A 15,546-nucleotide genomic window follows, 5' to 3' on the forward strand; every position below is an offset into this window, starting at 1 on the left:
TCAGAAATCCACCTGCCTCTGCCTCCCAAGTGCTGGGATTAAAGGCGTGCGCCATCACTGCCCGGCCTAGGAGGTGATTCTTTAGAAGAATAGCATTTGATTGGCAAGGTGACTGTAGAGTATTACATCATCAGAGCTAGAGGTTCTTACTCAATATGTAGAAGACTTGAGCAGAAGGCAGAGACATATATTCTTCAGGAGTTGGGGCATCATATCATCATCCTGCTCTAACCAAAACACTGGCACTTTTTAATTGGTTGTGGGCGTTTAAACTTACAATAGAATTTATGCCACTAGTCCCCTGATTCTCAGGCTTGTGGAGTTATATTAGAGATATTTCACTGGCTTACACAAACTACAGTCTTTAATTTCCATAACAGGGGCTTCCCCAGTGGTATGAGTTATCTGTGTTATTACATTATATTAATTATATTATGTTATTATATTATATTATATATTGGTTTTATTTTCCTGAAGCATCTTCAGTAGTATAAAAGACAGTACCAGGAATAGTGTCTTAATTAATGAAAGTATAGAAATAGACACAACAGGTGAATATCGAGGTTTTTAATTTTCCATAAACACTAAGATAGAATCAATTAAAGATGCTTATTTTTCTTTATATCATTGTGGTTTAAAACTGATAAAACTAGCAGTATGATTTTATATTCATTATAGACTCCCCAGAGCTCCCAGCTTGCTATAATGACTTCCTCCTCCATCCCTCATGCTGCAAAGTCATCTCATTTAAGTCACAGTGTATGGTAAAACATTCACTGAGGAATCTCTGCTCAGAAAGATAAACTGTACCATATTATCTGGAATAGAACAGGCTAAGTCCAAAGACAGCGATCTACTGGTGAGTTTAACAACACAAGGTGACAATGTGAAGCTGCCGCTGCCATGCAATTAAGACCAAATTCAAATGAATACCATAGTCCAATGTTACCACTTGTCGCTCCACAAACATTTGATAGGAAGCCAGCCTCCTGCACACAGGTTGCTTCAGTATGTGAACATGCCACTGCCAATGCTGTCACTCTCTCGCTGGTTTATATAGATCTCTCCATCTACAAGTTCACAAAACATTCTTTTCTGACTGAATTAATTATGACTTATGATACAAGAAAACTAGCATTTTAGTTGGATAGATTGCAACAGGATGAGAGAATGTTATAACAAGCAGAGATTTTAAGGCATCCTAGAATTGGTTTTGTATGTGCTTGCTATTCATAGAAATAGACTATAGATTTGGGGCTTGCTTCTGAAATAATTATATATTTCAGGTATTTGCAAGTAAGTGGAACTAAAAGGAAGGATGAGGGGACAAGGAAAAGAAAGAAGAAAGAGGCATTTGCTCCCTTTAAGAATTTCATATACATCTCCATGTGTCCAATCCTAGTAGGTAATTTATAGGCTGTTGAAAATGTGTACTAACTTTCCCGAATAAAAAGCAGGAGTTGATAACATTCTTGTCATTTCTAAAAAAGCTCCAAATTCTGGTGCCAGTAAGAACTATTGTGACAACTATTGTTCATGCCTACAGAAAAGTGTCTGGTTTGGAATATATACTTGCTTACAGGTTAAACATTATTCTCTACAGTCAACAAATAGAGACCTACTAAGTCAAAAATATGATAAATGGGGCTTTCTGACAAGGAAGTAAATATGAGCCATACTCTAGCAGATGAGGTGTGGCATCAGTCAAATATCTTTCTACTTACTCTCATGATGACTGTTGATTTATTTTTTAAATTGGCTAAACTTGTACTTTTCATGTGCGCGAGCACACACACACACACACACACACACACACACACACACACTCTCTCTCTCTCTCTCTCTCTCACACATGTTGTGTTTCACCCACTCTCGCCCCAACTCTTTCGCTCTCTCTTTCACTTCCTCTCAATTCAGTCATCCCCACTTCCATAGATTTTAACATGACTGCTGGTGTTGGAGGCAGTGTTTCTCACTTTTTGTACACAAGTGAAAGTAGTGACTATCCTGCTCCCAGAATCTTTCAGATGCCAGTAGATCAGCAGAAAGGATTAGGGACCCAGTACAATAGTTCCTCCCAGGGCAGGTGTTTACAATGACAATGAAGATCATGTTCAGCTGCTCTTCCCTCTATCAGTGGACCCTTTCATTCTACCTGCCGCACTTCTACAAGATTATCTTTATTTACACTGTAGTTGTGGTGGTTTAAATGGGAGCTACATTAGAGATTTTTGATTTATAGGAATTTTACAGATTGTATTTTTCTATATATAAAACCAGGAAAAAATGAGTTTATTTCTAATGGACAGTTGGAAAGATGGCATGAGATCATGTTTTAGTTTACCATCTATTTGCAAGAATCCAGAACCTTATTGGTCCCTGAGACAAACAATTACTTTATGTTTTTAAGCCCATGAAGTGAAGTTATCATCTTGGTATGACTAATTTCAATTTTCCATTTTAAAAGTATAACAAACATGAAGACAGGTCCCTGTGCAATATCTCCATTGATAAAAGTGCTTGCCACTAAAGCTAGAGAGCCTGAATTCATGCCCTGAAACCATGTACAAGGAAGCAGAAAATAAATTACACAAAGTTATCCTCTGACCTACACACACACACATATGGCACAATCAGCTCCTCCTTCCTCACATGCACACACATCAATAATAAAATAAAAATTAAATATTCACAATGATAATGATGTGGATATCTGCTTTGTGGTGTACCCATTTAAGATTGGTTCTTGGATGTTTAATATTAATAGGAATATAAAACTTTATACTGAAACAGGTGGAATGGATAGGTTGAGTAATCTGTTTTTCATTTTTCTTCCTTTTTTCTTTTCTCAAATTTAGGTTAGTATTGTTCCAATGAATTCTAATCACATTGGTTCTTATGAGAAATATACAAATCAGTTCAGATTGTTAAAGCTGGATTTTTTTTTTATCTTAAAACTCTGTCACTGTTGCCAAGACACCTACAGAATGGAAAGATATTTTTAACCATTTGACCTTATTTCTAAGAATGAGTACAATTCATAAGGAAACACACACACTCAAATGTACCATGATTACCAGAAACCATGATTTAAAATCCCACACAAATATTAAGCATCATTAAGCACAAAAGCATTCATAATAAGATTATTTGTTTTGAACTATGAAATAAAAAGTAATCTAATAGTTGGTCAATTCTATATTTTGATAAAAATGAACCTTAAAACTTCAGCCACATTAATTATAAATGTAAGACAGCAGTGGTTAAGGGCCACTGGAGGTTTTCCATTGACCCTACTGAACTCTTGCATGTTTCAAAAGGAACGCAGAGTGCATAGCTTGTTACACTGGCAGAATTACAAATCCATTCACCTCACACTTTTCAGGACATAAATTATAGAAGACTCTGGCAACCTGTATTTGTTAGCTTGAGATAACAAAGATGTGAAGGACGAAGTGTGGGGGATGTTGACATGGGACACTCAAAAAATTGTTCTCCATCCTGCTTCTTAAAATCACATGAAAATACAGGGGAAATCTGCACTTGTGATGGTGTGTGTACATGTGTGCTTGTGTTGTAGTAATTATCTTAAAATCCCTGCCTTATAGGAAGAACAACAATATCAAGCAACCTGACCACCCAGAGCTCCCAGGGACTAAACCACCAACTAAAGAGTACACATGGAACAACCCATGGTTCCAGCCACATATGTAGCAGGGGATGGCCTTGTTGGGGCATCAATGGGAGGAGAGTCTCTTGGTCCTATGAAGGCTCAATGCCCCATTGTAGGGGAATGTCAGGATGGGGAGGTGGGAGTGGGTGGAATAACACCCTTGTAGAAGCAGGGGGAGGGAGCATGAGATAGGAGGTTTCCAGAGGGGAAACCAGCAAAGGGGATAATATTAGAAATGTAAATAAATAAAATATCCAATTAAAAAAATCCCTGCCTTAGACCATTTATGTTCCCAGATGCAATACACAGTCACAGATTTACAATAAGCTTTAAACCACATAAGAGCTGGGCAGCTGCCCACCCTCCTTGCTGTTAGAATCTACTTTGCTATCAATAACCCCGAGATATTCCTTAGTGTTTACTATGCCCATCTGAGCTGCTCCTAGCTCCAACTGTGCAACCCTCAGGGGCATGTTTTTATGGTTCACCTAACTCACAGCAGCTTCTCCTCCTTCCTTTCCTGCACCTTCTCCTTGTGGTTGTCTCTGACCCCAAGACAGGGGATCCTAAATCCCACCTATGTCTCTTCTGCCCAGCTATTAGCTGTTGGCATCTTTATTTCCAATCAGAAATAACTTGGGGGCAGGGTCACAGAGGCTACATGCAGATTCCAGGTCTTGGGGGCTCACGCTTAGCCTTGCAATAGTTAGCAAAAGGAAACCCCTTAATGTGTGTGTGTGTGTGTGTGTGTGTGTGTGTGTGTGTGTGTGTGTGTGTGTGTGTGTGTTTGTGTAGGCACATGATATAATGCTTGAGTCAGTTCTCTCCTTTCACAGATTCTCAAGCTTGGGAGCCCCATGCCTTTCCCACTGAGCCATCTTGATAACACCCTAAGGACTTTTTAAAGGTGTTGGGTGCTATAGAGATGGATCAGTGGTTAAGAACACTGGCTATTCTTGGAGAAATATCAGATTCACACTGCCCAGCACCCACACAGTGCCTGTGGAAACAGAAGACCTGGTTTCCACACTGGGCTTGATCTCTTAACTGGGTAAGGAGCATTTACTTCAAATTAGTTACAATCTGGATTTAGTTTCCCTTCCTGTATACTCAGCTGGTAATGTCTACCTTTTATTCTTAGCCGTGACAATGCTCAGAGATTTAACTGTGAAGCCTTGTCCAAGTGCTCATGGTTTTGACAATTGGCATAGCACAGCAATAGCAGACCCAATTCTCCCTTCTCTCTGTGGCTCTCAGTATAATTTAGGTCCTATATGCCCCATATCACTCAGTTTTCTAAATCTTGCTTGCATCTCTTTTCATCATATCCTACATAGCTCCATTGCCCCCTCATCTTATTAACAGTATCTGTTCTTATGTTACTCAAATCCACCTTGAGTCAGAGATGCCAGAACAATCTGCCTCAAAGCCCAGGGTGCCCATGCTCTCTTCCTGTCATCAATGCCCACGGCCCTGACAGCTGTACATTCCCTAAAGGCTCACAAAGGATCTTTCAGCCACCATGCTGTTCTCTGTTGATGTATCTGTGTGGGATTCATTGCTCCTGACCACCAATGTCCATCTCCAATGCTGTTCTCATCTTGGGCTTTTTCTTTTTAATTGCCTTTCTGTTGCCAAGAATCTAGCTCCTAATTAAATTATCAAGAATTAACATAAAGGCTGGTAAGAAGATTAAGTGGGAAAAGGCATATATATATGCAATACCTAGCTACCTGATTCCCATCTCTGTATTCCATATATACTAGTCCTAGCATGCTTTTACACCACATACAAATTAAATAAGAACCAAAACCTAGAATTCATTCAAGACATGACTAGTAGGCCCAGATGACATTTTCTCCCACACATACTTTTCCACATTAGAAAATATTACTTATGTGTTTATCATCCTTCTCAAAATGAAAATTCCTAAAACATTATCTTTCTAACAATGGAGATAGCGCCAATTACATTCACTGTAGTTTTTGATAACATGAAAATGAATACACACTATTATTTCTACCCTAAACAATTTCTTATCTGGACAAACATTTTTTACATAAGACCAAAAACACCTGTTATTGGAAAATCATCAGTTTTAAATAATAAATTAGAATACCCACAAACAATAGCAGTTTAATTGCTAACATCAATTCATTGCACTTAGAACTTCAAAGGCCATCTCATGCAGCTGCATCTTAAGAGGGGTCATTCCTTGAAGTCTTCCTTCTATTGATAGTTGAAAAACATATTATACCAATTTTCATGATAATCATAATTAATATTTTACAGTCTTTAATTTGAATGGTAGCATTCATTTTAGGGAAAAGTAAATGAAAAATTAATTGAAAAAATATAACAAGGAGCATGTGAGGAAAAAAATCATTAAATAAAGTAAAAACAGAAGCATCCTGGGACCTGAACCTGAACATTATAACCAAGATTGCATGTTAGGCATGAAAGAGTAATCATAAGCTCTGCTTGATATGAGTATAGTATAAATATGCTATTACATATAGCAGCAGTTATTATTGAAACATTTTTCTTGTGAGATTGTATTACAATATTTTACCATATTATGTAAAATCTGACTAGGCTACCAATGAGTAAAATTAGAAAAATAACAATTAAATGCCAACCCTTTGGTGTTTCTAGAGTTTTATATTTCTCTCCGTTAGAAGTCTGGATTTGTTTTCAGGTCCAACAATTAATAACATTTAGACTAGAACAGACCTTATGTTTGTGATTTATTGCCCTTTCTTTCTCTGTATAACTGGTTCCCTCACATTTCCTCATGGGTCTCATTTTCTTAGATCATTGTCATTTCTTTTCAGTTCTGAATTTTAATATTATTAATTTGCCCCTTAAACTGTGGCCATGAGCAAAGAAAGCAAATACTTCCTAAATTCTTTTGGTGCAATACATCTTGTCTTTAGATTGGCTAATGTGATTTCTTTCTGGTCTATTGACTAGATTTGCATAATAATCAGCAATCAGTGAAAAAGGAACCTCCAATTCAGCTCTGCTTTCCAAGCCTTCTATCCACTACCCAAGCCTTTAAATGAATTTAAATCATTTTTGTTTGATATTATTCTCAGTAAAACTGTGAAATAGGTCAGTGTTAAACTCATAAACCAAAGCTTCTCAGAGATTTTACGTTATTAAGCTTTTAGATCTCTTCAACAAACAGAAATTGGTTCTAGTGTAATTACCAAAGGTTTTATATAAGTGGCAGGAAGTTGCACAAGAATCTATAAGGTAATGCTGATGGACCAAAGTTTGGAACAATATTCTCTGATAGTGTTAGGGTTTGCAGATCAAAACTCAGAAATATTCCATGTATGGATTCTGAATGCAGAAAATTATTTCCAGACAAAGTCTAGCATATGCAGATGGGTATATACATACATTCACCCCAGACACACACACACATACACACTCACAACACATGGGCACATACACAAAACACGCATATGCCCACAGCCAAAAGAAAAATTATTGAGCTCATTCTTTTCACTATGCTTTCCATTCCCATTGCTGTATATTTGGCTTCGATTCCCATTAGTTTTCTTGTAACTGGATGTAATGTCTCTGGAAGTAGGCTTCTGTATGTCCTCCTTCTGCTTAATTCTCAGCATATTCATCCACTACAATGTTGCCAGAATAATCTCCATAAACCACCAACTTAACGGCAGCTTTATCATACTTAACTGTACTGAACATTACTCAAAGACTTCAAATGCTCTAGAGCATTGATTATGAGATTCTAGCCATTTCATGTTCCCTGAAAATCTCCAAGCTGGGCATGCACACTCATGGATATATGCTCAAAGCTGGCTTAGTCCTGTTTTATCCATCCTCATCCTCCTCCTCCTCATTGGAAGTCTTTGTCGCCCTTCTATACTCATCTCTGGAACCAACTTCTCTAGAATTCTTTTAAAGAATCCCCAGTGTCCCTTGGCTATCATCTCTTTCTGTCCCACTCATTTTCCCATTGGATCACATAGAGATCAGACAAGTTCCCTGTTCTGCTGGACCATGAGCTGAAGGCAGCCTTCTTTGTTCTACAATAATACTACAGAGATAGAATCTTCAACAAGTATTTGGGAAGTAAATACTATGTACATAATTTATCTTGCATGGGAATGGCAAGGTCTTCTTCAAATGTTCTGGAGTCATTCCTAGTTTACAATGGACAGTGCTCCTGAGACCCATGTCTTCCTCTCTTTGAGTTAAAGGCCAGCCATGGTGCCTAGCAAGAGATTCCTGAAAAATAATTGCCAATCCTACAATTCCTTCCTTCCTCTAAGCAGGAAGTCCTGAGATTACTCTAATACCAATAGCTTTTCCTAATTTGAACTCTTACTGTTTTAGCATAGGGTTTATCAGTACTTGTAATAGGAAGCCTTTCAGGGGCTTGAGCTATGGCTCAGCAGCAAGAAGCCCTTGTTCTGACATTGCAGAGGAAATGATTTTGGTTCCCAGCACCCACATAGCAGCTTAGAAGGATCTGTGATTCCAGTTCCATAAGATCCAACACACTCTTCTGGCTTTCATGGGTGCTGCATGCATGTGATGCATGTGTATACATGCTGACATTCATACATACATGTAAAAATAAGTCATCAAAAAGAATTATTTCCACTCTATCATTTTGTGTATCTTTATATTGAGTCTTACTCCTGAGAGGTTCTGCCAGAGCCTGACATATACAGAGGAGGATGCTTGCATCCAACCATTGAACTGATCATCGGGTCCCCAACGAAGGAGTTTGGGAAAGGACTGAAGGAACTTAAGGGGTTTGCAACCCCATAGGAAGAACATCATTCAATCAGAGCTCCCAGGGTCTAAACCACCAACCAAGGAGTACACAAATAGAGGTTCCCATGGCTCCAGCATTATATGTCGTAGAACATTGTTGGGCCTCAATGGTAGAAGAGGCCCTTGGTCCCATGAAGGCTCAATGCCCCAGTATAGGGGAATGCGAGGGCAGGGAGGCAGAAGTGGGTGAGTAGGGGCACACCTTCATAGAAACAGGAGGAAGGGGGATGGGATGAGGGTTTCTGGGGGAGAAATTGGGAAATGGGATGACATTTGAAATATAAATAAATAAAATAACCAATAAAAAAAAAGTCTTACAAGGGATTCTGGAACTCCTGTCAGTTAATTTTGCTTTCTTGTCTACTCCTGAATTATATACACTTGAGATGTCTAATATGATGGTTTTTGTTTTCATTTATCTGTCTAGTCTCTGGCCTTTCAAGACTGGGTCTTACTATGTAGCCAAAACTAAGCTGAACCTCATAATGCTCCTGCCTCACTCCCCTGAGAGATTTCAGCCATGTGTCTCCATTCGGTATTTCCACATACAGACTGCAATAAATTGAAGGAAGTAACAAAGTAAAATAAGTAGGTAAGTAAATAAAGTAAGAAAGTAAGTAAAATAAAGTAAGTAGTCTTACATACTTGTTACTTTCCAAAAAAACAAAAAAAATCCAGTACCTAATACTACAAATCTGTTTTAATTAGCACAATTTCTCATATAACAATGACTAAGAAGGAAAAATTGGAAAGACTACACCAAAGATAATTCTAGATATAAGATTCAATAAACATACACCACATAAAAACAGTCTGCCTTTTGGATCTCTAAATAGCACAAAGGAAGTTGGCAAGAACAAGGGCCTAAATCAGAAACCAAAAGAGGAGCCAAGAAGAGGGTTGTTTCCAAGAAATGTGGGGAAATGTGAATGCACCCGCTACGGTCAGCGTAAGAAATGTCAGAGAAACAGGATTCACAGGAAGGCAGAGGACCAGCACTGGACACAACACCTTCACAGGTTCTGTTTCGGGCTGTGCTTTGCCCACCTACAAACAGATGCTGCATTCAGAAAACTGAAGCTAAAAACCTTGCTTTGAATCTAGTAAACAACTAAAGCATAGGCATGATATCAAATAAAAATAGTTCAGTATAAAAAACTACCCAAATTCTATGACATGCATCTTACCCACAACAAAAGGCATTTTATCAACAAAATACGGCAGACCCTGATTGAAGGTTATAGTGTCACGATTACCAATCATGCTTTGCTCCTTTCAAGAATCAGATATGGATGTCCTGTTATACTTAGAATATGAAGGTCCCAGAATCCTAAAGAAGATCAAAATCATTCCCCAAGAGCTACAAATAACTGACATGAAACTAGCATTTAAAAATTAGTTTCAGACAGTGTTGGAATAGGCAGAGAAAGCTCTGCCACTGATTATTTTCTCTGTGATAACTCTATTAGAGGCATAAAGATGCTTTTAAAAAGCTTAATGTTGAATTAGAAAAACTTTAGCTTCTTGAAGATGGTTGTGGTTCTAAAACAGTTAATGGAACTGAGATACAGGTCTCTACGGCTTATGGATGCTGGGACCCCAAAATTCCATTATAAGATCGCATAAGCTGCCCTATTTGTATTCATATGTTTTGTGGTTATCCAGGCTTTTTGAAGGCAAAATATTGTGGAATGAAGAAAGAAAAAACAGTGTAGTTTTATTCTATAAAATGTATGTAATGCTTCAAATCATGTTAGCAAGTAGAATATCACCATGGTGTGATCTAGGTTTGAACCAATGAAGATTGTATTTGTGCATTTACCAGAGGAAATGGGGTGGCATTGTCTCTCAGGTAGATGAGCTTAAGTGTCCTATAATGTCAAGTGACTTGCCTAAAAGGATAAAACAGCACACCCTCGGGCAAGGAAGAAATTTAAACAGAGTCAATTTCAGAAGCAGGGGACCTTTGCAAATCAAGACATTAATTTAGGCAAAGACTCTGCTCATAGAATCTATCAAGAGCTAGGTCTCTAACTAGATGTTAAAGATCTGGATGTAACAAGGACATTAAAATGAAGAATGCCGTAACATTCTCAGATCTGTCCAAGTGCAGTACATTAAAAAAAAAAAAAAAGACCGTTTCTGATATCCTCTCACATCAGCTGGGGTTGACCTCAGCAGCACACTTTGATGAGCTTGACTAAGATGCTAACCAGGTGACTATCATCAATAGAATAAAATGATTCGTGAATAAAATGATTCATTTAAATAAGCACAGCAAAATTTCCAGTGAAGATATTTCAAATTGTTAAAAAGAAACTAATAATATTAAAATTTTGAAATAAAGCAACCAAAACTGGAGAGGTTATGATTTAGTTTAATTTGTTCAGTCTAGATAATATATCTGAAATAGGTTACTGCTCCACTAGTCTTTCTGCACATATGTAAATTACAAATTCCTTCTTGGACACTGACAGCTCACCATCCTCTGTGTATATTTGATCTACAAATTCTAACTTTAGTACTTCACAGTTCTCTTAGCATCCCTAAAGCCAATTAGTGATGAAGCCCCAGGTCTCCAAAGCAAACGGGAGAATTTAATTGAAACTTCACTGGCCACTCGCCTATTCAATCTAGAGAAATGAGAGAGTGATCCTTTTGTTGTTCAAAATCGTGAACTGAGACGGAACCTTTCACATCCGCACTTGGAAAATTCCCAGGGAACTGATTCATAAGTAAATTATAGGGATGAAATGCATTAAATCAAACAATTCTTTGTATCAAATAATACCAACAGCTTTGAGAGACATTTCACTTGGCTCTCTTACCCCTGACATAACATTTTGTAAACATGCATAATGCATGATTACACATTTATTAGTAATGTACATGTATGACCAACATAAAGCCCATTCAGCAATGTAGTGAAGCCTTACCTTGCTTCCATTTTCCCTCGCTTCTCGTTCCATCTTGAGGTCAGAGATTAGAAGATTCTTATACTTGTTTTTCCCATCACTGCCTTGGTCATCTATCCTGTATTCTGAAGTCAGCTGTGCAGAGCGGGGGCTGTCACTCAGGTTCAGTGGCTGCTCTTCCTGCTCCAGCCCAGTTTTGCCATCACTGCTGGAGTCCCCAGGCTCCCTGCCATGTGCTCCCCCTGAAGCAACTGAGCTGTGCCCCAGAGTCTCATTGCCATTAGAGCTCTCTGCAGCAGAGTCATCTGTTAGGAAGAAAGATTGATAGTTTAAGTGATATGCTAGTGTCGACTAGGTCCTGAAAGATGTGAAGCAATGTGCCTCTGGTTTTATTCAAATATGTAATGTAACTAAGGGGTAACCTTGTTTTCAAGCAGCAATTGTTACTTTTAAATCTAGTAAACACACTAAAGCACAAATATCAAATAAGAAAAGAAAATAGTTTACATCAAAAGCAATCTGAAAGAAAAGTCAATCTAACAAAGTGAATAAGTTAACTACTAATTGCTTTGCAAAATTGATGTGATTCCTCCATTAAGAATATTCAGAAATGTTCCTGTCCAAAGGAAAGACAAGGACACAAAATGGAACAGAGACTGAAGGAAAGGCCATCCAGCGACTACTTCACCTAGGAATCCATCCCATCTACAGATACCAAGCCTCCACACTATATCAACAGGAATCTGGTATGGCTGTTCCTTGAGAGGTTCTACCAGCACCTGACCAACACACTTGCAGATATTCTCAGCCAATTATTGGACTGTACCTGGGGACCCCAATGGAAGAAGGGATTTCAACCCCATAGAAAAAACAACAATATGTAAATGGACCACCCAGAGCTCCCAGGGACTAAACCACCAACCAAAGATTATACATGGAGAGATCCATGGCTCCAGATTAATGGGAAGGGAAGCCCCTTTGGTCCTGTGGAGGCTTGATGCCCCAACATAGATGCTAGAGCAGTGAGGAGAGAGTGTGTGAATGGGGGAAGGAACACCCTCATAGAGGCAAAGGGGAGAGGAAAGAGGGGAGATGGTTATGGGGGTTTGTGGAGGGGTAACTGGGAAGGGGATATCATTTGAATTGTAAATGAATAGAATGATTAATAATTTCAGAAAGAATATTCAGACTTGGGTAATTCATTCATAAATGGCAGCTCCTAACGAGGTGGATACATTGCTACATCCTTGATGAGTATTAAGTATTTATGTAAAGTATATTAAAACCACTCATAATCTTTGTCCAAGCATTATACCTGAGGGAGTAGGTGTAGACAATTTAATCTTTTAATCTTTGTGTATAGTTCTGTGAAGCTAAAAAGGTACAATTCAACCAGGGTTGATCTGAAGAGCAAAACATATTCCAAAATGGCAAAGATTTACAAAAATAGGAAAGTGAGTTAATTAGTGATTAACTAATTAGTTAATAGTTAAAAAACATTATATAATTATTATAATTTATCAGTATTATATATTATATATGCCCAGGATGAACATAATATACATGTAATATATTATCTACTTAGATAGTTACTCAATTTCATTTTAATATTTAGGGAAATGAAGTTCATTAAATAGTGAATAGGAAAACCTGGCTAGAGTGGCTGATTTCGTTTCAGTGTATAAGAAAGATGTATAGATAAAATTTACATAAAATAATTATGTTATATTTTCTTATGTTGAATTTACTATGGATTATAAAGGTTCATAGAGAATAGATCTGCAAAGCTGTTTCTCTAAAAGAGTATTACTAAATCATAACCATAGGAATACAAGTGAATAAGAGAAATAAAATGCAATGTGATATTTTACACACTTCTGGACATTATGAAATATGCATTGTTTTGTAGGGGAAATGGAATAGTTAATGTCTTTAATAGATTGCATTCATAGTAATATACATTAAAACTCTAAAATGGGTCTGCTCATTTACTTTCCCTAGATGATTTTTAGGCCTATCCTGAATCCAATATACATATAAATACTTGGCCTGTAGACATTTGCTTTAATGGAGTTCACAAATAATTAAAGAGATAGAAAAGTAAGCATGATACAGAGAAATACAGTTGCTATCAAGGACAAGAAGCCAAAATTCTGGTAGTATGGTAACATGATTGAACTCTTAAAGGTAGGGAGCATCTGCCAAGTGAAGATGCTGGGACTTTTCCCAACAGGCCAATCAGCATGAGCAAAATGATGGACAGAGACCACAGTGAGCATCAAAAAGAGAAGAATGGGAAAAGAAGGAAGGAGGTATGACAAATGGGAAGTGATGTATCTGTTAGAGGGTTGGGCATTCACCTGGAGTAGATAGGAATATTTTATAACTGCTTTGAGAGGTGACATGGAAAAATATTTTCTGAAGTTGTTTAGCTTTATGTGATGGTATTTTTCCATGTAGCTCAGGTTTGCCTTGAACTTGGCATCCTGTTTCTATCTTAGCTAGGTTAAAGGTACACACCAGACTCTAAAAGTCCACTTTAAAAACATTACATAGACTTTTATGAGTACAGGAGAATGAAGGGGAACTGTTAACTGAACCAGAAGCCATCCATACTGTCATCTCTGAAGGCAAGGATGGGCAGGGAGAGGAAGAAAAACAGAATAGTGAAGAGGAGAAATGGGATAGGCGGGAGTCTAGATGAACACCAGCATCCAGGGTGGAAGGGAAATAAAGGCATATCATATGAATTTAAATAAAAAGATTTAAACAATAATTTAAACAGATTTATGAAAAAGTTAAAACATGTTCAAATGGCAAATTATACTGCCTATACACTTTATATTTCTAGTCAAAACCAGTTTATGCACAGAGCATACATACACAGGAATGGTCAGGAGACAGTTCACAAACAATATGTTTCTACAGTCATTTCTTCGAGAAAACAAAAGCAACCTTTTAACAATGAAATTTGTAGTAGTTTTAAAGACAGAATATAAGGGAATGATCTATCAAAGTAATCTGGAAAAATTTGTGTACTATTTTATTCTAATTAAAGCATTTATGCTAATACACAGTGGATTTTTTGTTGTTGTTTCACTCAAGGAGAGTCTGAGGAAGAACACAATGGACATATTTAAATATAATAATTTCACTCATATACACATGCTCTAACTTTTATTCACTAGTATTCCCTGAATACACATTAAACATTCTGTTTTTTGTAAAGAAAGCTTTACTAATATAGAATAAATAACCTAAATTTGAGTATCATTTTAAATCAAACCAATTGCTTGCACAAAACAAATCCAATGTCTTTTAAAATTAAAAATTAAACCTATGTTTTTCTTTAATCTGAAATCATGATATATAGGTATTACAGAGATAAACTTAATTATATATTAAGTTGGATAAAAATTACCATTTGGGGAATCACTTACAAATATCATTTAATCATAATTCTCATGTAAAATATAAGCAATGTGAGAAATATTTTTAGATGGAGTAGTTCACTCCAGATGTTACCAAGGTAACCGAACTCAATAGCTTTACATATTTGATTTCTAAGTAAGTCAATGTGTTTTATAGAACAAGTCAGTAAATTACATTTATTTTTATTAGATATACATACCTTGTAATTTAAATGGTTAACAATAACATCTCATGCTAATTTTTTTAAAAATCAAATTTGAAACAAATTTTAGGTATGTCCATTTAAATAATCAATATAGAGCACTGATTAAACCTTAGAGGATAAATTAACAATTTTTATTGTCTTGCTTCATTCAACCACATTAGCGAATTTATATTCTACGGTTTATCATAACCAACTCACATCAATTCACTGCTCTCAAGGGGTCGTCTGCCTTCTTACCCAGTGCAGTTGGCTCCATCAACCTTGGCAGCTCCTGTGTAGCTAACAGGATGCTACACTGAGGGAAGAGTGTTTCTATTTGTAGTGTGTGCTGAGGGGAGGGGCTTCAGGTCCTTGTTTTCAGGTTGATGGGTTTTCCTCAAGGATTCAACCTGAGTACCACAGCATTTGAACCAAGGCTCTGTATTAAGTCTGAAGAGAAAAACAGTACTTGGCGCTTGTGTGAACAGAGGTGCCCAGAATGCCTAGCAACGGATGGGAAT

At 37.2% G+C, this 15,546-nt stretch overlaps 1 protein-coding gene across 10 annotated transcripts in view; it reads right to left on the minus strand.

Moving 5' to 3' along the window:
• The window catches only part of Nol4 (nucleolar protein 4), a 322,425-nt gene that overhangs the window by 119,924 nt on the left and 186,955 nt on the right, over positions 1-15,546 (minus strand). For 9 of the 10 annotated variants that reach the window (XM_031365083.1, XM_031365084.1, XM_031365092.1 and 6 more), the window contains one exon: positions 11,431-11,714. In XM_031365083.1, coding sequence (XP_031220943.1) covers positions 11,431-11,714 — 284 coding nt within the window. Of the gene's footprint in view, positions 1-11,430; positions 11,715-15,283; positions 15,515-15,546 lie in introns of those variants that run through there. The other variant, XM_031365093.1, reaches the window with a different exon arrangement.

Source organism: Mastomys coucha, unplaced genomic scaffold (genome assembly GCF_008632895.1).
Source record: "Mastomys coucha isolate ucsf_1 unplaced genomic scaffold, UCSF_Mcou_1 pScaffold13, whole genome shotgun sequence".
NCBI lineage: Eukaryota > Metazoa > Chordata > Mammalia > Rodentia > Muridae > Mastomys > Mastomys coucha.